This window comes from Zosterops lateralis (assembly GCF_965231275.1).
Source record: "Zosterops lateralis genome assembly, chromosome: 17".
Classification (NCBI taxonomy): domain Eukaryota; kingdom Metazoa; phylum Chordata; class Aves; order Passeriformes; family Zosteropidae; genus Zosterops; species Zosterops lateralis.
In genome coordinates this window covers 5,429,544-5,452,670 of record NC_139777.1, presented here as the reverse complement: position 1 = coordinate 5,452,670, position 23,127 = coordinate 5,429,544, and the positions used below count along the sequence as shown (strand labels likewise).

Here is a 23,127-nt window from a genome sequence, read left to right as displayed (position 1 = left end):
ATCCTCATCAAGGACCTGTAATCTCAACCAGTCTCTGAGGAAATTAAATTAAATGGAGAGTTTGTGAGAGCAAGTAGACAAGAGAAAATACTAAAAATGGAGAAAGCAGGAAATTGCCCTGACTAGCGAGTCAGTAGGAAGCACTCAAGGATACCATTTACACAGTGTGCTGCACTGTGCCAAGGGCAAGAAAACCCAACCAATTAGCTGGGGCCTTGCTGAGAGCTCCTTGACAGCTGAAAATACATCCAGGGCTTAACATTCCATCTTCCTGGCCTTATAGTGCCAACAGGGGTTTGTTCAGGTCATTCCATCTCAGTCCCTGTAGCAAAGTCAGATGTGAAGTGTCTGTGATCATGTACAAGTAGGAAATGCAGCACAGGGATAATTGCTGCATTAACCACAGGCATTTTCTGAGCATGATGACAGTTCAGGCTAATGCAAACAGGGAAGAGGTTTGTGGCAATTATTTTTTATTTCTATAAATCTGTTTTTCTTTGAGTCGCTGCTCCATTTGTGTCTGAGGACACTGAGGTCTGAACTGCTGGACAAAGCAGATGACATTTCCCTTTTGCCACAAGCATCTTTGTACATGATTTCTCTTTTGCTCCAAAGAGGAAATTATAAAGCCCCTTGAGTAGCATGGAACTATAGAAATAAATGACTGATATTTCAACTGTTATCCACTAACAGAGAATTTACCCCTGAAGTTTAAAAGAAAGGTTGAACAATATTGTAATTTCTATCATGTAGTGAATAGACACTCTAGTTTCAGTTTTATTTTCTGGATTATGTTAGTTTCTGGATTTATGTTAGTTTTGATCTCTTCTTTTCTTCCATTCAGTCAGGAATGTCAAGTTTCTGTCCTGTAAGTTAAATAACTGAATTTCTCTACAAGTTCTTAGAAGTCTGTGATAGACACAAAATTTTTATGCTCTTCAGTGCAGTTACTTATGTAATTTCTGATGACTTTACCAGAAGTTGGCAGTGGTATGCAAATTCCTGTATTGCTTTTTTCATTCTAAAACAGTTGAGGAACCAACTCACAGAAAAAAAAATAGATCATATTAATATTGATGTATATAAAGAATATATAATAAAGGCATTTTTCTTAGTGTCCAGTATTTGAGAGTATTCTCCCCAGGCAGTGTATCTGATGACTTTTGTTAGTCTCGTCAGGGTCAAAATTCTGTTCCATGTGCTTGATAGCTCTGTCACTGAAAACTATTCCTTTAGTTTTTCTTGTAGTAGAACTAATACAGTGCTCAGTTCCCTTGGTGGAAAACTTATTTTTTATTTAGACAAGTGTTAAATTCATGGTTTTATGATTCATTTTTAATGAACTTCTTCAAAGATGTATACCAAGCCCTAGATATTCTGGATGTTAACAAAGGGAGAGTGTACTTGGATGAAACATTTGTTAATAGAAGCTTGTCTCATATGGGGAAGTGGAAAGAAATTTTCTTGAAACACTGCATTAGATGGATACTTCAGGCATAATTTTTCAACTTTTTTCAGAGTGAAAAAGGAGGTTTAATTTTTGCCATGGGTTATGTAATCCATATTTTACTCCTTGTGGCTCTCTGCTTGCAGGCTTTTGTCCCTCACAAATAAAACACAAAAAAGCAGTGCAACACATAGCAGAAAGGATATTATACAAAATAAATGTGAATTGTGCAAAAGAAACAATTTAAATAATTTAATGACAATTTAATGATTACTAATTTACGTAATTAAAGGTGATTTTGTAAACCCACATCCTCACAAGCACTAGGAACCATGGGTCACAGAATCCTAGAATCAAACAAAGCCTCCTCCTGTCTCAGAGCTCTGTTCCCTTCAGCTGATGGAAGGTGTTGGCTCTTCCATGAGAGTTGCTGTGCTGGTGGGTATGAGATACTTAAGAAAACTGAAACTGTGGGCACTGTTTTCCTGGCAAACACATCAGCTGTCACAGATTCAGGAGCTTTCTGTCCTGGAGGTTACATTTGAGATGTTGTATCTTCATTATCCCTGATGGACCTCTCAAGAACTGAATTTCTGAGCCCATTTGTCCTGTGAAGCCATAACATCTAGTGGAATTCAGTTTCATAATTTTCCTAAATGTGTGAAAAAGCTGGTAAAAGGTGGTTTTATTTCTGTTTCCATGGTAACATTCAGTTCTGTGTTTGCTGGACAGCTCCCCCGTGAGTTGGGCAGAGCATGGTTGGGTCCTGCCTCACTCTGTTGGACTTTGGTAATAACTCAGGATAGGAATTCTGGACATATTTTCTTTTTTAAAATTATTTTTTCTTGCACTGTAATTAATTCTTAATTGGTCCAAAATAATGGTTCTCCTTGTCTTTTCCTGTACCAGATGAGTAGGAACTGGGAAACAATCTAATATCAGATTTTGTTGTAAGTGTAACCTTTAGCCCCCCTCAGTTATCACACAGGAATATCTGTAAGCTTCTTGATTACCTTTGGTTTCCATTGCTTAGACATCTTGTTTTGGCCCTGATAGTTCTCCTGCAGTGAGCCACAGTGTAACTGGAGATTTGTAATCACTAATAGTGATTAATTTTAATGACAGTTGCCCTGAATCCTCTCCCATGCCTTTAGAGATACATGTCAAGCTTCAAGGCCTCTTATTCATTTAAATCTTTGCTGGGAACACAGAGTAGTAGTCTCACTCCAGAGAATTCAGATGTGAGATGTGTTCATGTTTATTTTATGGTGATACATCTCATTCAGTTGCCATTGTTACCAGGCTGTGCAAGGAAATTACTTTTTATCATGAGTAGGGTGGATAGGAAATGCATGCAACTGTATTTCAGGGAGTAAATTTTTCATGGTTATAGCCCACGGGTACTAAATAAAAAATGTCAGCTTCTTGGATTTGGTTGCACTCTGAAAGTGTGCTGAGAAATAATGGCTTCTGTGACTGTTTTGGAAAGGACAGATACAGCACTGAGCCCTCCTAGGCTCAAAGCAGAAAATATGTGCACTTAACTCAGATGGAAATGTTTGGTATTGCAAGGTACAGTTACAGAGGCTTTGAAAAGCTGTAACAGAATAGGGAATGCAGCAGGAAAGGAATGTGGGTAAGAGGAGTGAGTATAGTAAATGTAGCTTTTAAAAGAGCCTAAATTAGTGTTCCAACGAATAAAATAGAAATCAGTTGCCTGTATGATTTTTGTGCCCTCCCACATTTGTTCTGCTTGATCTCACACTTGGGCTGCACTGATCCTGGAGTCTGCAGAGGGAGCAGCATCGAGCTCTTAGTTAATGATCCAAACCAGCAACTCACTCCTGGCTCAGACACATCCATTGTCTCTCGTGCTCTCACACAATTTCTCCTCCCAAATACTAATGCTTTTGTTCTCTTTTCTTCTGTGTCCCCACGCAAAATTGTGTTTATACTAAACAAAACGACAACAAAAAAATCACAGAAATGTAATTTTTTGTAATTTAGGGTGCGCAGTACTGTTAAGTACAGTGATAAATCGTATCTGGAACTATAAATATTTTTATGCATTTGTAAATACTGTGCACATTGTGTTGGGTTTGGTTGGGGCTTAGTAAAAACAGGAAAATTTAAAAATTGTATGAAAATAACCATCTGTATTTCACTAATTAGAAACTTACTGCAGCTTCTGTGAATCCATGTTTCATAAAATCACACTGTAGAACAGAAAGGAGCAATTTGAATGTAGGAGATCTACAACTCTCCATTCTTTTAACCTGAGTTGAAGACACTTTTGGTGGGAAGGTAAATGCAGTGAGCTTGTTGGTCTTTCAAATGCTGAGGCCTCTGAAGGGCTTTTGTGGTTCATGTAACTGAATTTTTTGCTTTCTGTCATGGTAAAGAAGGTAGTGTTTACATTTTACTTTAGGTACCTCTTTGAATCTCTACAGTGCTACAACCCCCCAAATTCTAGCAGTACAATATAAAGAAAGCTTGTTACCTAGTTATTTCCCTTACTTTGGGGTTGTCCAAGTCCCTTGGCCTCTGAAGTGAACAGTAGCATTGTTCAAATATTCAGACTTTCAATGTTGTGTAGTCTTCAGGTTCAGCCTGGGATTGTATTTGAGGAACTGATCTGAAGGTGAGGTACTCACAGTTGTGTGGGAACTTCATCTACTGTTTTTTAGTGAAGTGGCAATAATAGAGGTGGAGAAACACTCTGTGACCTGGAGGTACAAAAATGTTATTGCTGGAAATACACAGGAAACAGGCACAATAAAATTTTTTTGCTCTTGAAATATTTCCCAACTTCTAAATCGCTAGAAAAACCTTGAACAATATCTGGCAGGTTTTTATTTTACCTGAAAACAAATGGAGGATATGAATATTTGTCTAGTAATACAGAGAAGGCTAAATCTGCAGTCAAAAATTTAAGCAGATGTCCAAAACAACTGGTTTTTATAACCTAAAGGACCCCTAGACACTTGCACCAACAAAAGTTGTTTTGTTTTTTGTTCCCCGCTCACAAAAATTAACCATCTGCTCATTAGAAGTGTTACAAATGGAAGAGCTGAAATGGGGCTGGTATGGCTTGCAGCTTTTTGGCAGCTGCTGAGAGACATAGTAGGGTTTAGTAGTACTTTTCCTAGAATCACAGAATGGTTTGGGTTGGAAGGGAACTTAAAGGCTGCTTGTTCCATCCCCTGCCATGGGCAGGGACACCTTCCACTAGCCTGGGGTGCTCCAAGCCCTGTCCAACCTGACCTTGGACACTTCCAAGGATCCAGGTGCAGCCACAGCTTCTCTGGGCAGCCTGTGCCAGGGCCTCCCCACCCTCAGAGCCAAGAATCCTAAATTCAATGGAGGTGGTGATATCAGAAATAACAGAGTGTGTGAGCAAATTTACATCCCAGCAGTGTCTGTGTCACACACACAGTGAGGTCAAGGAGGCCTCTGCCACGTGTCACAGGCATGTTCAACAGTGGACACCCTTGGAAGAATATTGTGAAGTTTCTGTTGTTTGTAGCAGTGCAAGAGACTCAATCCTTGGGGACCTTCAATCCTTCCATATGCTGTGCTTATTGTAACACAGAATTCACATGAAATGGCTTGGGTGGGATGGGATCTTTAAAGATCATCAAGTCTAAATGTCTTTAAAGCAAATGTGCATCTCTAGTAGTACAGTTTTTGGAACAAGCTATGGAACAACAAGATATGGAGGAGATTTTATAACTGAAAAAAATTAATTTTGGTGCCTGACAGGGACATGTGTTGAGACCTGTTCCACTATGCAGTTGGATGTGGTATTTGAGGACCACATGGACAATGTGTTCAGGTGCCTAATATTTCATGGCTAAACCTTGTGGGAGGCATCTTAGAGCTACAGAAAGCAACAGCTGTCAGGATAATGCCAATAAAGTTCAAGCAGCTGTAGGTTTACCTGCAGTCTGCTTTCCAAATAGGTTTCAGTTATCTTTGTGGTCAAATCTCTTTTCAAGATGTTCTGAAAAGTAAAAATCAAGTAAATGCATTTTCAACTCTAGTTTTTTTGATACTGCTATAACTGGGTGAACTGGGGAATTGGCTGATGCATTTCAAAGGATTAATTGGGATAATTTCTGATTTAGTTTGATTACACATGATTATAAGCTTAGCTGTGAAATAAGAAGATTCCTGTTTTTACATAACTAAATAGTAGTTGATGCTGAAAACCTCATGCACTGACACTTTTCTGAAAGATAAGTATGCTAAATAAAACTGACCTTGATTTTCAAACGGGCAAGGGTAATTGCTAGTAGAGAAGATGATGAATTAAGATTATCCTTTATTGAGCTGGTGGTAGCACCACCCACAGCTGTCACAGTGGTAGCCAAGCTGCAGGGAAGAGAACACCTCTTCAGGCAGGTGGGGAAGGTGGGTGGACACAGCTATTAGAGAATAGCCTTGATAGCCCCCTCTATTTTGCTGTAGCCATTCCAAGAGGGTAATTAATCATGTCGGGCTATGTCTCAATATAGGGTTGATGCAGTGCATTCTAATTAAACTCATTAGTGCTCCATCTCTATGATCACAGGATAACTTTTCTTTAAAGCTTCTCTAAAGACTCTGTCAGGAATAACTTGCCGTGAAAACAGACACAGAACTAAAATTCAGGAACGTAAATTTCCTTGCACTGTTGTTACAAGTGAGGAAGGACCAGAAATGTTCAGGACTCTCTAAGTCAAAACAAATCACCCTGTTAAAATTCAAAATAGGAGTGCCAGATTGACTCTTCCTTTTTTCAGTGTTTTTTGAATCTGGTATTTCTATTTCTTTATCTGCAGTTGGGATTCTCTTTGAATCATGTTATTTCCCAACCAAAAGTAAAAAGGAAAATACATTATCCCTGGAGTACCATATATGGCAATTAATTAATCAGATTTTTCCTGAGGAAGAGGTATTAAAACATGTACATTTCAGTGTGAGAAACACTACATAGTTACGTGTATATAGAATGTTTTAATCTTTATTAATATAAAGCAAATTACTTAGTTCAAACACTGGTCATCACTGGAAAAAATACTAAAATACTCATATTTTTTTATAATAATACTGGATGAAAAGGAGCTCAAGGGTCTTAACTGGGTGATGTTTCCAGGAGTGCTGTGAAGTGAGTGGCAGTGGCCACAATTCCTGAGTGCAGTTACCTGGTGCCAAACACAGCAGTTGGGTTGGGAACCTTCAGTCAGGGGGGCAGGCAATAGGAAAAAATTGCTTTTTCATTTGGTAGCACAGTAACTTGAAATCATACAAGTGCCCTCATTTTTCTGTTCTGGAACATTAGACTGATATCTGGAAATGCTCTGGTGGCAATGAAGGAGATGTCAGTGGAATCACTGTATCTAGATATGCAAGTACTGTCTTGGGAGAAGTGGATTTATGGGCTGCTGCTGCCTCGAGCCAATGTGCCTGGTAATTTGTGATAGACCTGGCTTCTGGCTTTGTCCTGTTTCTGTGGATAACCTCTGGGTGACCCTTCCCTGATGAGTGAGTTGGCTCTTCTGCACGAGACCACTTCGCATGAGAAGAAAACTGAAATTTGTCATTTTGAAATATCAGTCTGTTGCAATTTTTCTCCACCCTTTGACAATGAAGCCCTATTTAGGAGGAATCAGGCCTGGAGGCCTTGTTTTTCACCTCTGTTAGTGAAATTATTGCAGGGAAATCTTGCAGCCTTATCTCTCATTGTGACTTCATTACCAAGTCGCAGTATCTGTATGTCTATTTCCTTCTGGCTGATTAGTTTGGGATTGATAACAGGAGTTGGAGCAGAGAGCCAGTTTTGGTAAATTCCAGGGTCTAATCGTGCAGCAGTTCTTGGCTCCAGAGCTCTCCACCAATGAGTGTGTAAGTCATGGACCTTTGCTCTTGGCATTTGTCTGCCTTTCTTTAAAAGGTTTTGAAAGATTTTGAACATGAACATTTTTCAGGTAATAGAATTATTTTTCTTCTGATTTGCCCTACAGTGCAGAGCCTATTTTCTTAAGTGTGCCAGAGAGTTTCCTTGCTGCTGAGGCAGTGTTAAGTAATGAGTATGACACGAGATGAGCCATTAATCCCATCTCCAGAGAACAATCAATCTGTACAGTGCCACCTACCATTACCCATAGCAAAGAAAAACAAATGTAGATTTCTTTAGGAAATACAGATTTTTCAGGTTGTTAAAGAGTTAAAAACCCACTGCGAATAAAAGGAAAAATGGTTGTTCTGCTGAGAAGTAACTGAGTAGTTACAGCCTCGTGCAAAGAGAAGATCTTTACAGGCAGAGTAGAATAGAGGCAATTTAGGAATGATTTGAAAACTGTTGTTGAGTAATGGGTGTGAGTGGGAGAGAGCGCAGCACAGCAGATGAAACACTGAACAAGATTTTGCAAGGGGAAAGCTTTTGGGGCTGGAAGTTCGCCCTGTTCCCCACAGGGATGCTGGGGCTCTGTTTTGGTGGTCTGTACAGTAGAGACTGCTCTTTGGCAGGCTGAGGAGTGCATGATGTCATGGGATGCAGAACACATGCACGGAGAGCCAGGAACTGCTGTTCGCGCCGCGGCGTTGCCAGATGTGCGCGCTGGAACGCGCTCTGAGAAATGGAAAAACCAGCTTTGTAAAGATGCTGAGAAATGTCCTGTGCTGAGCCTGGCCTCAGCCACGGTGTGTGCAGAGTACAAATACACTCCGTGGGGTTTCTCAGTCCTGGAGCCCGAGTTCTGCTCTTGGGAGCAGCCTGTGTAGAATGCCTTTCCCAGTGTTGTTCTGAGATGAGCTCGGGGAAATTCCTGCTTTGTCCAGAAAACATACTGAGGGCTTCTTCACAGGGATTACATGCAGCAGAGCAGAGTCAAAGGAATCTATTGACTCCAATTTTCACTTGTACTTCCTATTAAGAATGGTTCCACATTCCAGCAGGGGCTCTGCTGCCAGACATTGCTCTCTTTACTGATGCACAGCTCTCTCTGCAGATTAACTGGCCTCCAGGAATTATTTGAATCTCTTACCCAACAGTGCTTCATATGCAGTAAAGCCAAAGGTGGGTTTAAGCTTTTCTGTACTTCAGGGTGAAAATATAGGATTTCTTTCCCCTGGATTTTGAGGTCAACTGAAAATATTTTTATTCAGTACAGAATATGTTATCTGGTCATTGGTGTACAGAGAGTTAAATATAGCTTTGCTTCTCCCTCCTTTTGCACAGGCTCTAATTAAAGGGAGGAGGGGAGATGCTGGAAGGCAGCAACAGGAGAACGCCTACAGAAAGTCAGGAATTCTTTATCCAAATGGAACAACATTTCAAACTCGAGAGACGTTTTCTGTTTTATATATATTTTTTTATGTTTACTGATGATTCTTCCTGCTAAAAGGATCATTGCTAACTAATAGTATTATAGTTTTGCTGGTCTGTGCACAAGACCACAAAGTCTCCTGTAGTAGTCACACAGGTAAATTGCCACTCTGGAATCTTTAGAACTGTGCAATTCTGAGGGATCTATTTAAGGGTACTCTGATGGTTGCCTCAGAGGAATGTGACATCTGTGAGTTGCCAGAAGGTTCATATTGTACACTTGTTGAGTAGAAATTGTTCTGCTGAGCTCAGAGACTGTACCACAGCAAGGATCTGGTTCAGGCTGTCTGGGATGCCCAGGCATTTCTGCTGTGTTGGTGAGGACTGGTGCTGCCACTGAGACCCTGTCCCCAACATGTGGTGGTGATGCTCCAGCTGGAAAACTCAGGAGGCAAATTGTGTTCTGTGCTGTTTTAATAAGGAGGGGCACAGCCCTGTGAGTGTCCCTGTGCTTGGATAAGTGTGATAACTAGGCTTCAAGGCATAAACTTATAACAAGTGGAATCAAAAAGGAGTTTTCTTCTTCATAAACAAGATGCACCATTTGCTGTCTTCATGTTGTAGAAGATGGATCTACAAGAGGTATGTTCCCAGATTTTGTCTGTTGTCTTAGAATGATCAGGACACCTAGCAGAATAAATTACTGATTTAAGAGGCCAGACTGTCAGATTTAGGGACCAACTTGTCTATCTGATATGGGGTTCCTGTAGGACCTCAGTTGAGGCTGGCAACAAGAATTCTTTATTTAATTTTTTTAAATGAAATTATTTTTATTGAACCTGGAATTATTTGGAATAAACCCTTGTAAAACTGTTTCAGTTGTAGGACATTAAAGTCATGGTTATTAGGCCTAAGCCTTTATACAGCTTAATTAGAAGGAGAGAAGTAACAGCAGACTTCTCTGAAGTGTAAATAAGAGCTTATTGGCAGCCTTTTACCTAAACTCTGATGTTTATAGAATGGTGGTTGGGCAGCAATGTGAAAACCTGACAATCACTGCATTTCTGACAGCCTGCTACGATGTTATGTTGAGCAGTGAAAGTCTGTGCCCAGGCAGAGAGAATATATCAAACTAATTTGTCTCTCTTTTGTCTGTCATTGCTTGTACATGCAGCATATAAAAAAGGCATCACGTGTAGCAATGTAATTCAAGATCTGTTGAGTCTTTTCCATTTCTCCTAGATCTTAATAAATTGAAAAGTTTTTAGTTCATTCTGCCCCTTTCTTATTTTTGCTTATATCATTCAGGTAATTCCTTCCCATACTTGTTTTTTTCATATTTCTTACACACATTCAGAACCTGCTGTCAAAGCTACTGTGTATCAGGTTAAAGACATTTACCACAATCTTGTTTTCAGCTATAATTTCTTAATTACATTTCAGTCCTAATTGTCTTTTCTGTTCTGCATGGTGGGGCCTGGCCTTGGGGGTCTGTGGGTGACACCAGAGTCCTTGTTCCAAGGGGTCCAGACACATCAGCAGAGAGATTCTGAGGAAGCAGATTATGTTATTTTTTCCTGTTTGCCAGATGCCTGTGCAAAGAGCCTCTGTTTCTAAGGTATCTGCTGATAATCTCACTTTTTAAAATGGAAAAATCTGTGTTGGAGAAAAAGAAAGGTGAAATGAGTACAGGTGACTTTTCAAGACTGGGTTTGTCCTTCTGGGTCTGCTGTGGTGTCACTTTTGTATTAAAACTTAAGTAAGAAAAGATGCTAATTGCAAAACCAGATTATGGAGTAATCTAGTATCTAGCAATTAACTTTCATTTATATAACCTTCAAAAACTATTTTAAATCAATCTCTTCTCATCAGTAAACACTTTTATGTAGGTGCAGATTGAATTTTTTTTTATTTTACTTTTGATTCTTGCAAATAGCTCACCCCTCACCTTTCCTGTCAGGCATGAATGAAAACTGTGCTGCATGGTTGGCTCCTTCCGTTTCTCCATAGAGAAAAATTTTAGTAGCACTTATGGCATGTTCAGTGCTGGATGTTTGAGCACATGAAGGTAAGTGAAGCAGATGTGTTCTGTATTTTTAGGTTGGAGCCAACAGCTGTCCTAGTTATTCTTAAATTCTCTCACAGCTTTATGCAGAAAAATGCCACTGAAGTCAGGTTCTGACCAAGTCTTGTGTGATGTAGTGGTGTGCTGGCTTCACTGCTGTAGGACAAAGCTGACTGGGGTTGCCTTGGTCACTGACAGGGCCTCAGGTTCCTATTTTGGTGAGCTCTCCTAATTTCACTGTTTGAAGTAGTGAAGCTAACTAAACCTGCATCAGAAACCCTTCATTGTAGTGCTGAATTGGAGATACTTCTTCTCAGCAAACTGCACTAGAGGATTGTCCCTCCCAGCTGGAACTCTTCTCTTCTAAGACTCTTAGATGTGGCTCCTCAGAGAGGCTGAATTATCTCTGCTCCAGTGATTTCAGTGATGCTGTAGGGTTTGACAGCACCTTGAGGTCGTTTCCCACTTTTGAAATGGTTATCTCTGACATGGCAGTGACAAGGTATTCTTCAGGTTAACTTTATCCTACAGAAGGAATTGCTCTTTGAACATCTATCTTTCTGAAGAAGATTTATCTGGTTCTGGTTTTGAGGGTTCGTTGGCTGTCTGTGGACACTTTGTCATTGTAGAGGAGTTCAGTTTATTTCTTTCCTCTGTTCTCTTACTGCTGCAGCAGTGGAAGGGGCAGCTGTGAGATACAGCTTGCTGTGCTTTGGGAAGATATGCTGCTGCATATGGATAAATTGTGCCACATCTCTTATTCATACAGTCCTGACTGAAAATGTGAATAGACACAAACAAAATTCCTGGTACACATTTTACAAGAAAGTTCAGCAGGTGAACTGCCTCTCATTCTAAATCAGTAAGAGAAGAGTCCTTAGAGACTTTTAAATGCTGTTTCTGACTGTTACAGGATCTTTTGTTGAGTATCTCAGGGCTCAGGAGTAGGATAGCTTGTGTAACATGGTTACATTTCCACTGTGTGGAAGAAAAATTTAGGATAGACAAAACAGATATTTTATAATACAATAGTTTTATTGTGTGGCCCTTTCAGACAAAGCTAAAAAAGAATTTTTATTAAAACTTTGCATATTCTTCTATGATTTCCTTAAATTTAGAAGGTATGTTCTGTATTCTGAAAATCAGGACAAATTTAATGTGCAGAGTATGTCTTAACTCCCTCCCTGCTCACCTGCGAGCTCCAGAAAAGATAATTGTTAAAGCAATAACTTTGACTCTAATTTATTTTATCTTTCAGTTTCTTCATGTCATTGTCATTGTGTATCTGAAGCCCACATCTTTAGGAGAAGTGTCTAAGTGGGGATGTGATTTTAAATCATAATTGAAAGGTTTCACATTTAATCTGCTGCTAGGGTGTTCGGGAGCTTGTTGGTTGCTCTAGTGTATTGATGGATCTGTTTCCTCAGTGCAGGAGTGTCCTTAAAGGTACCACAGCCATCCTCTATCCTGCTTCATGTTATTTCATATCCAGACACAGAGTTCCTTCACTTCAACACAAACCTTTCATTTGAATCAATTGCTTCATCCAGCAAATGATCATCTCAAGCCTTTAGTCTAAGCAGCATCATACCAGGAAGGGCAAGATTGTTTTCAGTCTCACTGCTGTCTGCATGTAAGATAATACAGCTTCCAACTGGGTTTTTTAGAAAGAATTCATACAAATACGTTTAAGGTCTACTGTGAGGAGCAGGCAAAGGGGACTGTCTTGGGGAATAAAAGCAGTGTTTTACTTCAGGAACCTGATAAGATTGTAAGTATACCTAAAAAACAATTTAAATTTCTATAGCCTTCTCCACAAAATTGATGTAAGCCTTCCATTTTGGGCTAGTAAGAGCTTGTTTGAGGCTGTTGTGCCCACAGAGATGGTGATGTGAGAGCTGGCAGATCCTGTGAATGGCTGGAGTCACTGGGTAAGGTGGGAGAATGGGGGGAGCATGGGAGGAAGAGCAGCTCTCCTGGTGAGAAGTTTCAAGTGATTTATTTGGCTCTTCCCTTACCTGAGACAGCAGATGGTGATGGAAGTTGGCAAGGGAAGGCTGGGAGAGGACCCTTCTCCAGGAGAGGACAAATAGCAGAAAGGGTACTTTTCTGTGCATCTTTGCCCACATCTTGCCTGAATTACACTTGTCTCCATAGCAGCAGTAATTGTACTTCCTATGGAAAAAAGGAGGGGCAAGTCATAATTAGAAGCAGGTCCCAAACATGGTTTTCTGCTCAGGATCATGTAAGGTAGAACTGAAACCTCCTAAGCCAATAACAGAGTCTCAACAGTTCTGAAAGCAAACACCTTCCTTGGAAAGATGCAGTTGAAATTTAGACTATGTTTCCTATCGATTGAACTACAGAAATACATTTTGCCATAGGACTATCACACAGGTATTTCACAGGCACATTATGTTTGTATAATAAACAATTGAGGTGCCAGCAGAGACTCACTGTGCTGTGAGAGGGGAAGGATGATGGAACAGAACACTGTGGGCACTGCTGTTCTCTCTCTCTCGCACACATCATCTCTCTTCTCCCCATTATTCCCCCCATTTTCCCTTCTCTAAGACATGGGGTAAGGCTTTCATTTGAAGCACCAAAGGATGACGTGGATAATGATGGAATGTTGACCCTTTATTTCCTGAAGGGTGCGAAATAGGTGGAATTTTGTCAGAAGACTTGGTATCTGTTAATTAAAAGAGAATTGCACGATTCCTGTAGGGAAGGGAGTTCCCTCTTCCCAGAGCAGAATTTTCTCAACTCCTTTTTCCCTCTCCCAGGCCACACTTGCTCAGCAGCTGCTGTAGCTCATTCACTCATGCAGAGTCTCCCCTGTAAACCCTTATGAGGGGCTGTATCTGCCTTCAGCACTCTGGCTGGAGGGAGGCAAAGTGACAGACACAGAATCACTGTAATGAATCGAGAACTGCTTTAATAAATTCAGAAATTAAAGGACTTGATTTCATTATCCTTCCTGAATTTGCCAGGGGACTCAGCTGTTAGGAGCTTGGTCTGCAGTGCTCTGGCTGTGTGGGTGTTACTGATGTGCTGCCATCTCACACTGCCAGCCCAGGCAGTACACAGGGAAGTGCTCTGAGTCTTCATGTACCTGCTGAACACTGTCCAATTTAGCTGCTACCTAAGTAGAATGACACAATGATCTGAATTCTCATACTGCTTGGATAGCCTGAACTAGCAAACTGCTCAACAAGCTGTCTCCAGCAGGACCTTTTCCTACTTGCAATGTGTGATTGCTTCTGGGTGATGCTCACTTGGGTTGAGCAGAGGGAATTTCAAGGTGTAAAAAGATATCAACTTAGAAGTTATTGAAAATGAAGGATTATGCAAGAAATGTGATAGTACATCACATTTCTAGTACACCTAGATAGTTCTAGGTTCTTGCCAAAGATTACTTGAAGAAGGCACTTTGAAATGTTTTTTATCCATTGAGTTGGAAGATTGAGAGATATCAGATCTGTCTAATAATGCACATCTTGCTTCTGATATTCACTGACTGTACAAAAGGAGGACCATATACTGGACTGTCAGATCTACAATGCAAATTTTAAAAACACCAGTAAATCAAGGAAAGTAAAAAAAAGAAAAAAAAGATTGGTGTCAGCTGTCATTTTGTTGGATGGTTTTGTGCCAACCAGCCCAAATTATGACCATTATTCACTCTGAAGTAGTAAAAGGAATAAAATATGTTTATTTATGTGTTTCCTTTTTGCTAGACCTGAGACAATTGGAAGTAGTGTCACCTTTATCATATCTCAAGTTCCTTAGGAAGCTTAACTCACAGTCCAGTGCTTCAGTCAGGAGTCACATTCAGGGAGGGTTGGGCTTTGGTAGTGGCAGCTTCTTTACACAGTTTTACCATAATGGGCATAAAGTCCTTCATAACAATGTTTAAGCCATTAACTGTAACATTTCAATCTCTCACAACAGCTCCTTCATGCTTCCACTTAATTATCCTTACTTGGGAAGAATTTCAAAAACCTCCTGTTGATTATGTCAAAACACCACATTTTGTAATCTGTCTGTGAATTTGATGAAGCTTCGTTCTGACAGCCACGTGGAGAGTGCCATTGTCTGATGCTGAACATTTTCTGATGCTGAGCACTTATTTGCTTGACTCAAGCACCAACTGCTTTGTACAGACCTCTTAAGAATGGTCAATACCAGTTTTTCAATTTACAGAAATCTGTGAGTTTCAGGCCCACTGGCTCTGCTGTTGCTGTAATAGAAGGGCAGAGCTCCATGAGACACTAGCTCTGGGGAGTAAAACCAGCAGGAGTTCCTTTTCTGCTCAGCCACACCTGTTCTTTTCAGTCCCTGCTGCATTTCAAAGCTTTATTTTTGACTTCCATCTCTGTGCTGCCACGTGTGCTGTCAGCAGTCCTGGGGAAGGTGTGGGGATAAATACAGAACACAGCTCGTGTCTGAGGGTAGTGAGGGATAAGATGGGACCTGCTGGCGGCAGCTTCGGGACTGGTGTCTGAGCTTTGTGTTCATGGCAGAGTACACACAGTCACTTGGGGAGGGAGTGGCATGTGAGCATCGAGGCTGGAGCTGAAATACCCCTGTCACTGCTCCAGCCTCCCTCAGACCCGAGGCTCAGTGTCCTTCAGGAATGAGGAACTGAGACAGAAAGAAGCAACTGTTGTATTTCCAAGGGACCTGGCCGTGAATATTTTTTGATCTGTGTTTTGATATTACATTTGCCATTAAGTTTATTGTTTACCTCCGAGATGCTACATTGTTGGCCATTCCTCACAGCAATGAAAACTACACCTCTGCACCATTCCAGTAATATAAGCCCAGGGTTAAATTGTGTTGTGTTCATGCCCTAAGGATTTGTAACTCTCCTGAGCCTATGTTGGTTTATTAGAACAGTCTCAGAACAGCCCCCAGAGCTCAGGCTGAAGCTCTGTGATGTTGGAATAATAACTGGCTCCTTGGAGATGGCCACAGTGCCCAGCTCTGCCTTCAGTCTGCAGCCCCAGCACTGGCAGCGAAAGCTCGACGGGAAAAGACTTCAACCACACGATAAAGCGGGAACAGCACAGCCCTTCCACCTGCAGCACCACCTCTCCTGTGCCCGGGGCACACCTGCGTGCACGGGACACACCGGCTGGCCTGTCCTTGGACACTCTGTGCTTGGACACAGCGCTGTCCCCATGTGCCGGTGCCACAGGGGCTGTCCCCGTCCTTGGTCACTCTGTGCCGGTGCCGCACGGGCTGTCCCCGTGCCGGGTGACACCGACAGGGGGCGCAAGAGCCTCTCCCGCGGGCAGCGCCCCCTGCCGGCGCGGTGCGCCCGTGCCCGCGGCGGTCTCGCGTGCGGCGGGGGCGGGGCCGGGCGCGCGGCGGGGGCGGGGCCGGGCTGGCTCCGCCCCTGAGCTGCCGCGCGCCGGGCGGGCCGGGCCGGGGCCGGGTCCGGGTTCGGGTCTCGCCGCCCGCGATGCGCCCGGGAGCGGCCGCGCCCCGCGGGCCCCGGGCGTGACCGGTGCGGGCGGAGCCGCCGGCTGGGCACGGACCCGCCCATGGCCCGCGCGGCCGGGCCGGCTGCTGTCCCGCGGGACGCGGCGCGGGCCTGGCGGCGGGGCCGGGCAGCATGACCGCGGGCTGCGGCCCCGCTGCGCCCGCCGCCCCAGCGCCACCTTGATGCTGCACGTCCCCGCTCTACAAATATGATGAAATGGCAGCCCCGGAAGAAGGTGAGTGCCGGGAGGGTCCGCCCCGCTCCCCCTGGCGCTCCCCTGGCCCCGGGCGGGCTGCGGGCGGAGCGGGGGCCGCGCCCCACTCGGCTCGGGCCGGTCCCGGTGCCCGCCGGGGGTCCCGGAGCCCGGGGAGGGTCCCGCGGTGTCCGAGCGGGGCCGCGGCGCTGGACGGGCGCAGGACGCTGTTCCATGGCGCTTGGCAGCGCGTTTTATGGATATTCTTTGAAGGGAGAACCCAACAAACAGAGTGTGCTGTGCCGCCCCTCTGCGGCAGTGACCCTTTGCTCCTGGCAGCTGTGGGCTATTAAACTTTTTATTTTCTTTTTTTTTTTTTTTTTTTTTTTTTTTTTTTTTTTTTTTTTCTTTTTTTTTCTTTCCTTTTTTTTTTTTTTTTTTTTTTTTTCGTTTGGGAAAGCCTGCTTTAACCAGCAGGGCTCCTTCTGTAGCATGTTGTGTGATACTGTGTCTTACATCAGGGAAGAAATAGAAATCATATGTGAAAGGCATGAGAGTGTCTCTGGCTGTGAGTGTGAGACACGAATAAACGGTGTCAGACTGTCCTGGCTGGAACGTGCCTTGTGCCACCGCAGCTCCGGGTGATCAGCCAGGCTTTGGTACCCATCTCTTTTCCCCTAGTCCGAAGCTGTTCCTAAAGGATTTTTCAAGCAAGTGATTGTACCTAGTGAGAGGAGTTCTTATTTCAAGTCATTGTCTCGAAAGGAGGATAAACAGATGACAGTCAAGCTTGGTGGGAGTGTCGGTGCATTTTTCAGGCTCCTCTGTGCCTCCTTTCAAACTGGTTTTAAGATGTCTACAAGCTGTAGATTTTTAAATGTCTGTTTTTACTATTTTCAAGTGAATGTGCAGTCACTCCTGTGGTTAGGGCTGTGGAAACCCCTCCAGGCCATGGTTACAGCTGTATTGACTGAACCACTGAAATATTATTCTTGGCTGTTGGCTGGACTCCTCGGCTCTGGAAGATTCTGTTCAGAGTGTCAGGATTCACTCGGCAGTATTGGCTCACCCACTTGTGCTTAAATCACCATTGTCAGATGGTTGGTTTTTTTTTTTTTTTTTCCCTCTGCATTATTGTCTGTGTCCAAGTCAAGTTGATTTTGGGCAACCAGATTTGATTGCATAGAGGGTACACGAGACAGCTGAACTTCTCTGAACTGTCAGGCATCTTACTTGTCTGAGCAAACAATAATTCCTATCACTGATGTGATGTGATGCAGGCTCTGTTCACTATTGGACTAGGTGTTGTTTTAAGCTGTAGCCCCGGTGGATCTCAGCAGAGGTTATTTGGCCCGTGCTGCCAGGAGCCTCCCGTGAGCACAGCTGGGATTTCTGCTGGCCCGGGGCCTTTGCAGAGCTGCCGGCATGTGCTGCTCACAGCAGCCTCGGGAAAGGGGCTTGTGCACTGCACGCAGGAGGTTCTGCTGCCCCAGGGCTGAGCAGCACAGAGAATGAGCCAGAGCAGCACTCAGTGGTAACACAGCCCCTGGTGCTGCTGGCCCTTTCCTCGAGTGACTTCCCAGAAGTCATTTACCTGCCTTTAGAATCTATTAGAATACCCTATTAGAATACCCAAATAGGTATTATAGGTACCAAATATGTCCCTATTAGAATACCCAAACAAGAGAGCTGAATGCATGTGCTGCTTCACTGAATCGGGAGTCTCCCTTGGTTTATTTGTACTCGTGTTCTTTTGCTTTACCCGTGTTTTTATTGTCGAATGTTTAAGGTGTTTTGCTCATTGAGAGATATTTGCTTTCACAGCTGTGAAATGGTGCTGTGTAGAATCTCATGCAGTTTATTAGTCCTGTGTGTAACCCTGGAGTATGCTCCTTTGTCTGGTGTTTTCCCACATACAGCTATTGCCTGGAATGTGTAACGGGTTCTCTTGCCTTTAGCAAGTGAAAAACTGAATTTGCTTGTGGCTGAAATGCTCCTGTTCTGTTGTAAACAATGTGTGTTTTTAAGTTTAGAAAATTACTGTTGTTTACTGATTTTTTCCCACAAGCATCAGAAATAATAAAGACTCTTTTCCTGTGGACTTTGGTGATTCACCTCTGGCCTCACTTCCTTCCAGGTTCCCCCTGCATCCTTGTCTTCTAGTTCAGAGCAAGGTCCATGCTGGCCAAGTGCCCTGGGACACAGGCACTGGGGCCAGAGGCTGCCAGTGCAGTGTGTGAGTCTGTTGCCTTGGGAAGTCAGGCTGGAATTCCAGCATGAGACATCCCCTGTGTTTGAGTGAGCACAACTGCACTGACAGCCTGACAGGAACCAGTCATTGTACAGGATCTGGCTACAGCCATGACTGATTCATTACATTGATCATATTCTTGGAAAAGTGTAAAATCAGTCATGTCAGTGTGTTCAGTGGCTCAGTTTTTAGGAATTACATAGAATCATAGAATTGTTATGTTTGGACAAGATCACAAAGTCCAGCTGTCAACCCTGCCATCACCATGTTCACCACTAAAGCATGTACCCAAGTGCCACATCCACATGTTTTTGAGCACTTCCAGGGATGATGACTCTACTGCTACCCTGGGCAGCCTGTGCCAGGGCTGGACAACTCTTTCCATGAAGAAAATTTCCATAATATCCAACCTAAACCTTCCCTGGTATACCTTGAGGCCATTTCCTCTGGTCCTATCCCTTGTTACTCAGGAGAATAACCCCCAGGTGCTACAACCTCCTTTCAGGGAGATGTAGAGAGTAGAAGATCCCCTCTGAGCCTCCTGCTCTCCAGGCTGAGCCTCCCCAGCTCCTGCTGTCGCTCCTCATCAGATTTGTGCTCCAGATTCTTCCCCAGCTCTGTTCCCTTCTCTGATGACCTGTTCCAGATCTTCTCTGGCACTGAGGGCAGGCAGACAGTCTTGTAGTTCTGGAACTGAATCTTTCCCTTATCAAAACCTCTTTTTGAAGGTTGGTTCAGCTCCAGGGTAGAGTTTGCTGGCAGAGCCACATGTGCTGTGCTCAGGATGCTGGCTCAAGCAGCTCCATCAGAGAAATGGTGATTTTTGCTGGATCCCATTGCCCTGGACTTGCCTTGGGCTGCTCTGACCTGTTGTTATCTAGGATTTCCTGCAGCCTCTGGGCTAAGGGGAGGAAAGAGTGACATGGATGGTGGCGTGGTCATGTTTGCTAATGCAGAATAGTCAATCTATGGATAATAATAAAAATGTCATTATACTTGTAAGTGCATAATGGGGTACTGGAGTTCAGGTGAGAGCACTCCTTTCTGAACTGTTCAAGCCAGGAAGTTGTGTAAAGTGGTGCTTCATGTTTATGAAATGTACCTTGTTTATATGTAGGAGCAGTGTGGGAAATTCTGCCTGCTCCTGCCTGATAACAGCCACTGGTTTAGATACTAAACAAAATCCCATATAGGAGTCAATTGTTAATCGATTCTGTGACTAAATGCTGGATGAAACCTGAACTGACTGTGGTGGGTGTGGATGTCATGAAGGATCCAGTAAATCATCAATAGCAAACACAGCACTGAGCTGAGCTATCCCTTTGTTCCTGACTGCCACAAGTTAGGCATTTTACAAAGAGCATTTCTGTGAGAAGGTTCATTCATGTGTAGTGCCTCTGTGTACAAACAGCTTCTTCAGTTTTCCTGGAGTACGGGAGAAAATATGCTCTTAGTAAATTCATGCAAATGTCGTTATCTCTCTGCCATAACTTACTCTCTTGGAGATCTGTGTTGGTTTTTGACTCTGAATCTGTATATTATGGTATATCCAAGTCCTCTGTTTGGATTTTCAGTACGTGCTTGAGACTGGAATAGTGCATTTCATCTTGGTCACTGTGTAATAGCAGGATCCAAAAGCTCAGATTTTTTTTTTCTTTTAATCTGTAACTTCGTGTCACCATTCCTGGCTCCATCTGTCCCTGCTGCTACTGAATCTGGGCACACACATCATGTTCTGCATGGGAGAGGAGCTGTTTTCTCGCTGTGCCATTTGGAGCTTAAGTGGCGTTCAATGGGAGTGTTTGGGTTCCTGGGACAACCTCTGTTATTCACTAGAAACAATGAAATACCTTTTTGTGACCTTGTTCTTGTCAATAATGATGTCTGTGTGACTCTTACAAGCAAGCGCTGTGGGGAATCTACGGTGATTGCAATCTGTATTGTATTGCAGCTAAAATGTCACAGGCTGTGGAGTCCTTTTCCACAGGGAATGGAATGGGCTGGCTCCTGGGTGGGCTGTTGGTGTAAAAGTCACTTTTTCACTCTATTGTGGGGTGAAATGGGTTATGCTGTTGAAAGGACTGGGGAATGCTTGCAGGACTGATAATTCCTGCAAAGGAGCATGAGCTTAGCTGACCTTGGTGTCCTTCTCTGGGCAGGTTGGCAGGTGAGGAGCAGCACTGAGATTGGTTACATGAGGATTTACTGATATGGCAAATGCCATGGTTTTTTCTAAGCTGGAAAATCAAACTCATTTTCCAGAATTCTGTTCATATTAGGTGAAAATAAGCAAATTGATTTTTTTTTTTGAAAATACTTTGCCCTTTTTTTCTTCCCCTCCTTACTCACCCATGCTTCTTTCCCCACTTTCATAACTGGCAGTTATCAGAGGAGTATTCACAAGCTTTTCTGTTTTATATTTTTAAGAGACTTTTAAAATCTACATCTACCCTCTTATATGCTTAAATAAACAGAAATGGATAGTATTCCTGACCTGTTAAATATTACAGATCTTTTCCATTTAAGGCAATACAGTCCTTGGCTCTGGAATGATGTTATGCCTGAATTCATAGCGATCTGAGCTGGTAATCCTTAATTCTGCTGTGATGGACCACTGTCCTGCCTTCCTCTTAACAATGAAATCAAAAAGCTTCTTTCAGAGAGGGGAGAGCATGAGGGCAGCTCCTCGAGGGGAAGGCTGACTGGGTGAGAACTCAGCTGATAGGGCTGATTTGATTTCCAGTAGAAATTCTGCAAAATCCTGATGGGTCTTACCCTATTTCCCACAAATTTCTGCGATGAAATTTGCACTTTATAACTACAGTGCATTATCTAAGCTTTTTGGTATCCGATAAGAGTGTCTCTGTCTTCACTTCGTAGTCTTATGGGCATAAAACTGGGAAGTGAAGATAGTAAGATATGTGACATAGTAAGATATTTGGCACTTGTTTGGTGCTGTAAGCTCTTTTTCTCTACTGTATACAGCAAAAACCCAGCAACTTTTGAGGGGACAGTCCCCCAAAACATTATCATTTTGTCCTTCACTGTCATTGCTGTTGCCTTTGTCATCTCTTGTACTTGTGCTTCAGGATCTCCTGGTGTATGGATGATTGACTTCTCCCTGTCTGTGATAATTTAGAGTCTTTCAACACACTAAACACTCTTTGGTAGTGCTGTTTGGGTATTGGGTTTGACTGTTGGATCAGTCATGAGCTCTGATCAGCTTGCTTTGAAAACTCATGTTCTGCAGTGTCTGGAAGATGCTGTGCTATCAGCAAGCTCAGCCCATCACTGGTGACTCAGGTGCTGCAGAAGGTCAGTGAACAAACACTGTGCTCCCCTTTCCACAGGCTTGGAGCAGGATGTGTTTTGCTGTACTGCTGGAAGGCTGAATTGGGATATTATACAGTAACAGAGATGTCCAGGGGCAGCAGCAGTCCAGTGGATTCTGTTCCCACAGTTGGTCACAAGAGATGTGGGATTGTACATATTTGCTTATGAAAAATGGTGAATAACCAAGATTACATGTTCCTGACAGACATTTTCCTTATGCACAAGGAGAACAGCTGACAGACATTTTCCTTGTGCACAAAAGCAACAAATGCAAATATTAGTTTCTTGTAACCTCTGGTATTTTGTTTGCATTTATACAGTTTTTGCAAATACTGGAGCAGCTGTTGCCATACTTGTCCTTATTGCCCAAAAAGGAATGCATATCCAAATGCTGTCTTGGAGCCTTTGATTCACTCAGCAGAAAAGAACTGTATGTCCAATATGCAGTGTTATAACTGATCTTCCTTTGATGTAATCTGTGGATATGATCTATTCCTCCTCTTCTGCCATGCACTTTTAAAAATCTCTATCTTTTAGCTTTCATTAAAACCTAACGATAGGGGCATTAAGTAGGGTTTGGTGATTCTTGTTAATGTTATCAAAGATAGATGCATATTTTGGCAGAGCAGAACCGTGGGTTAATCACTGTGATGGCAACATACAATTCGCCAGGAAAATATTCCTCCTCTATTTCCTAAATAGAGCATTTGATGGGAACGTCCTTTGCAGTAAATGCTGTACTGCAGAATTTCAGAGTAGAAGATAATTATTACTTGTAATTATGGAAATTTCTGCAAGGGAAATAGTTTGAATTTGTTCCTGTTCGGAAATGGAATTGCTCTGCTTGCAATATTTGAATCCTTTTAGATGATTAATGCAATCTTCCTTAATTCCTGTGTATGGGTCTTGTAACCTTCTGATACACCTAAAATCATTCCTTCAGTCCTGCTCATCCATTTGAATTTCTGCTGAAGCTTACTGTGGTTTAGAAGAAAAATCCATGACATGCACAAAGCTTCTCTTAAACTGAGTCTGTTA

General features: G+C 42.8%; 1 protein-coding gene across 2 annotated transcripts in view; it reads left to right on the top strand.

Moving 5' to 3' along the window:
• TTC28 (tetratricopeptide repeat domain 28) overlaps positions 1-23,127 on the top strand; it is a 109,238-nt gene that overhangs the window by 14,601 nt on the left and 71,510 nt on the right. The window contains exon 1 of one of the 2 annotated variants that reach the window (XM_083873982.1): positions 16,478-16,547. The exons of the other annotated variant lie outside the window; for it this stretch is intronic. Within the exon in view, the coding sequence (XP_083730108.1) occupies positions 16,521-16,547 (27 nt within the window). The 5' untranslated portion in view covers positions 16,478-16,520. Of the gene's footprint in view, positions 1-16,477; positions 16,548-23,127 lie in introns of those variants that run through there. 2 annotated transcript variants of the gene reach the window in all.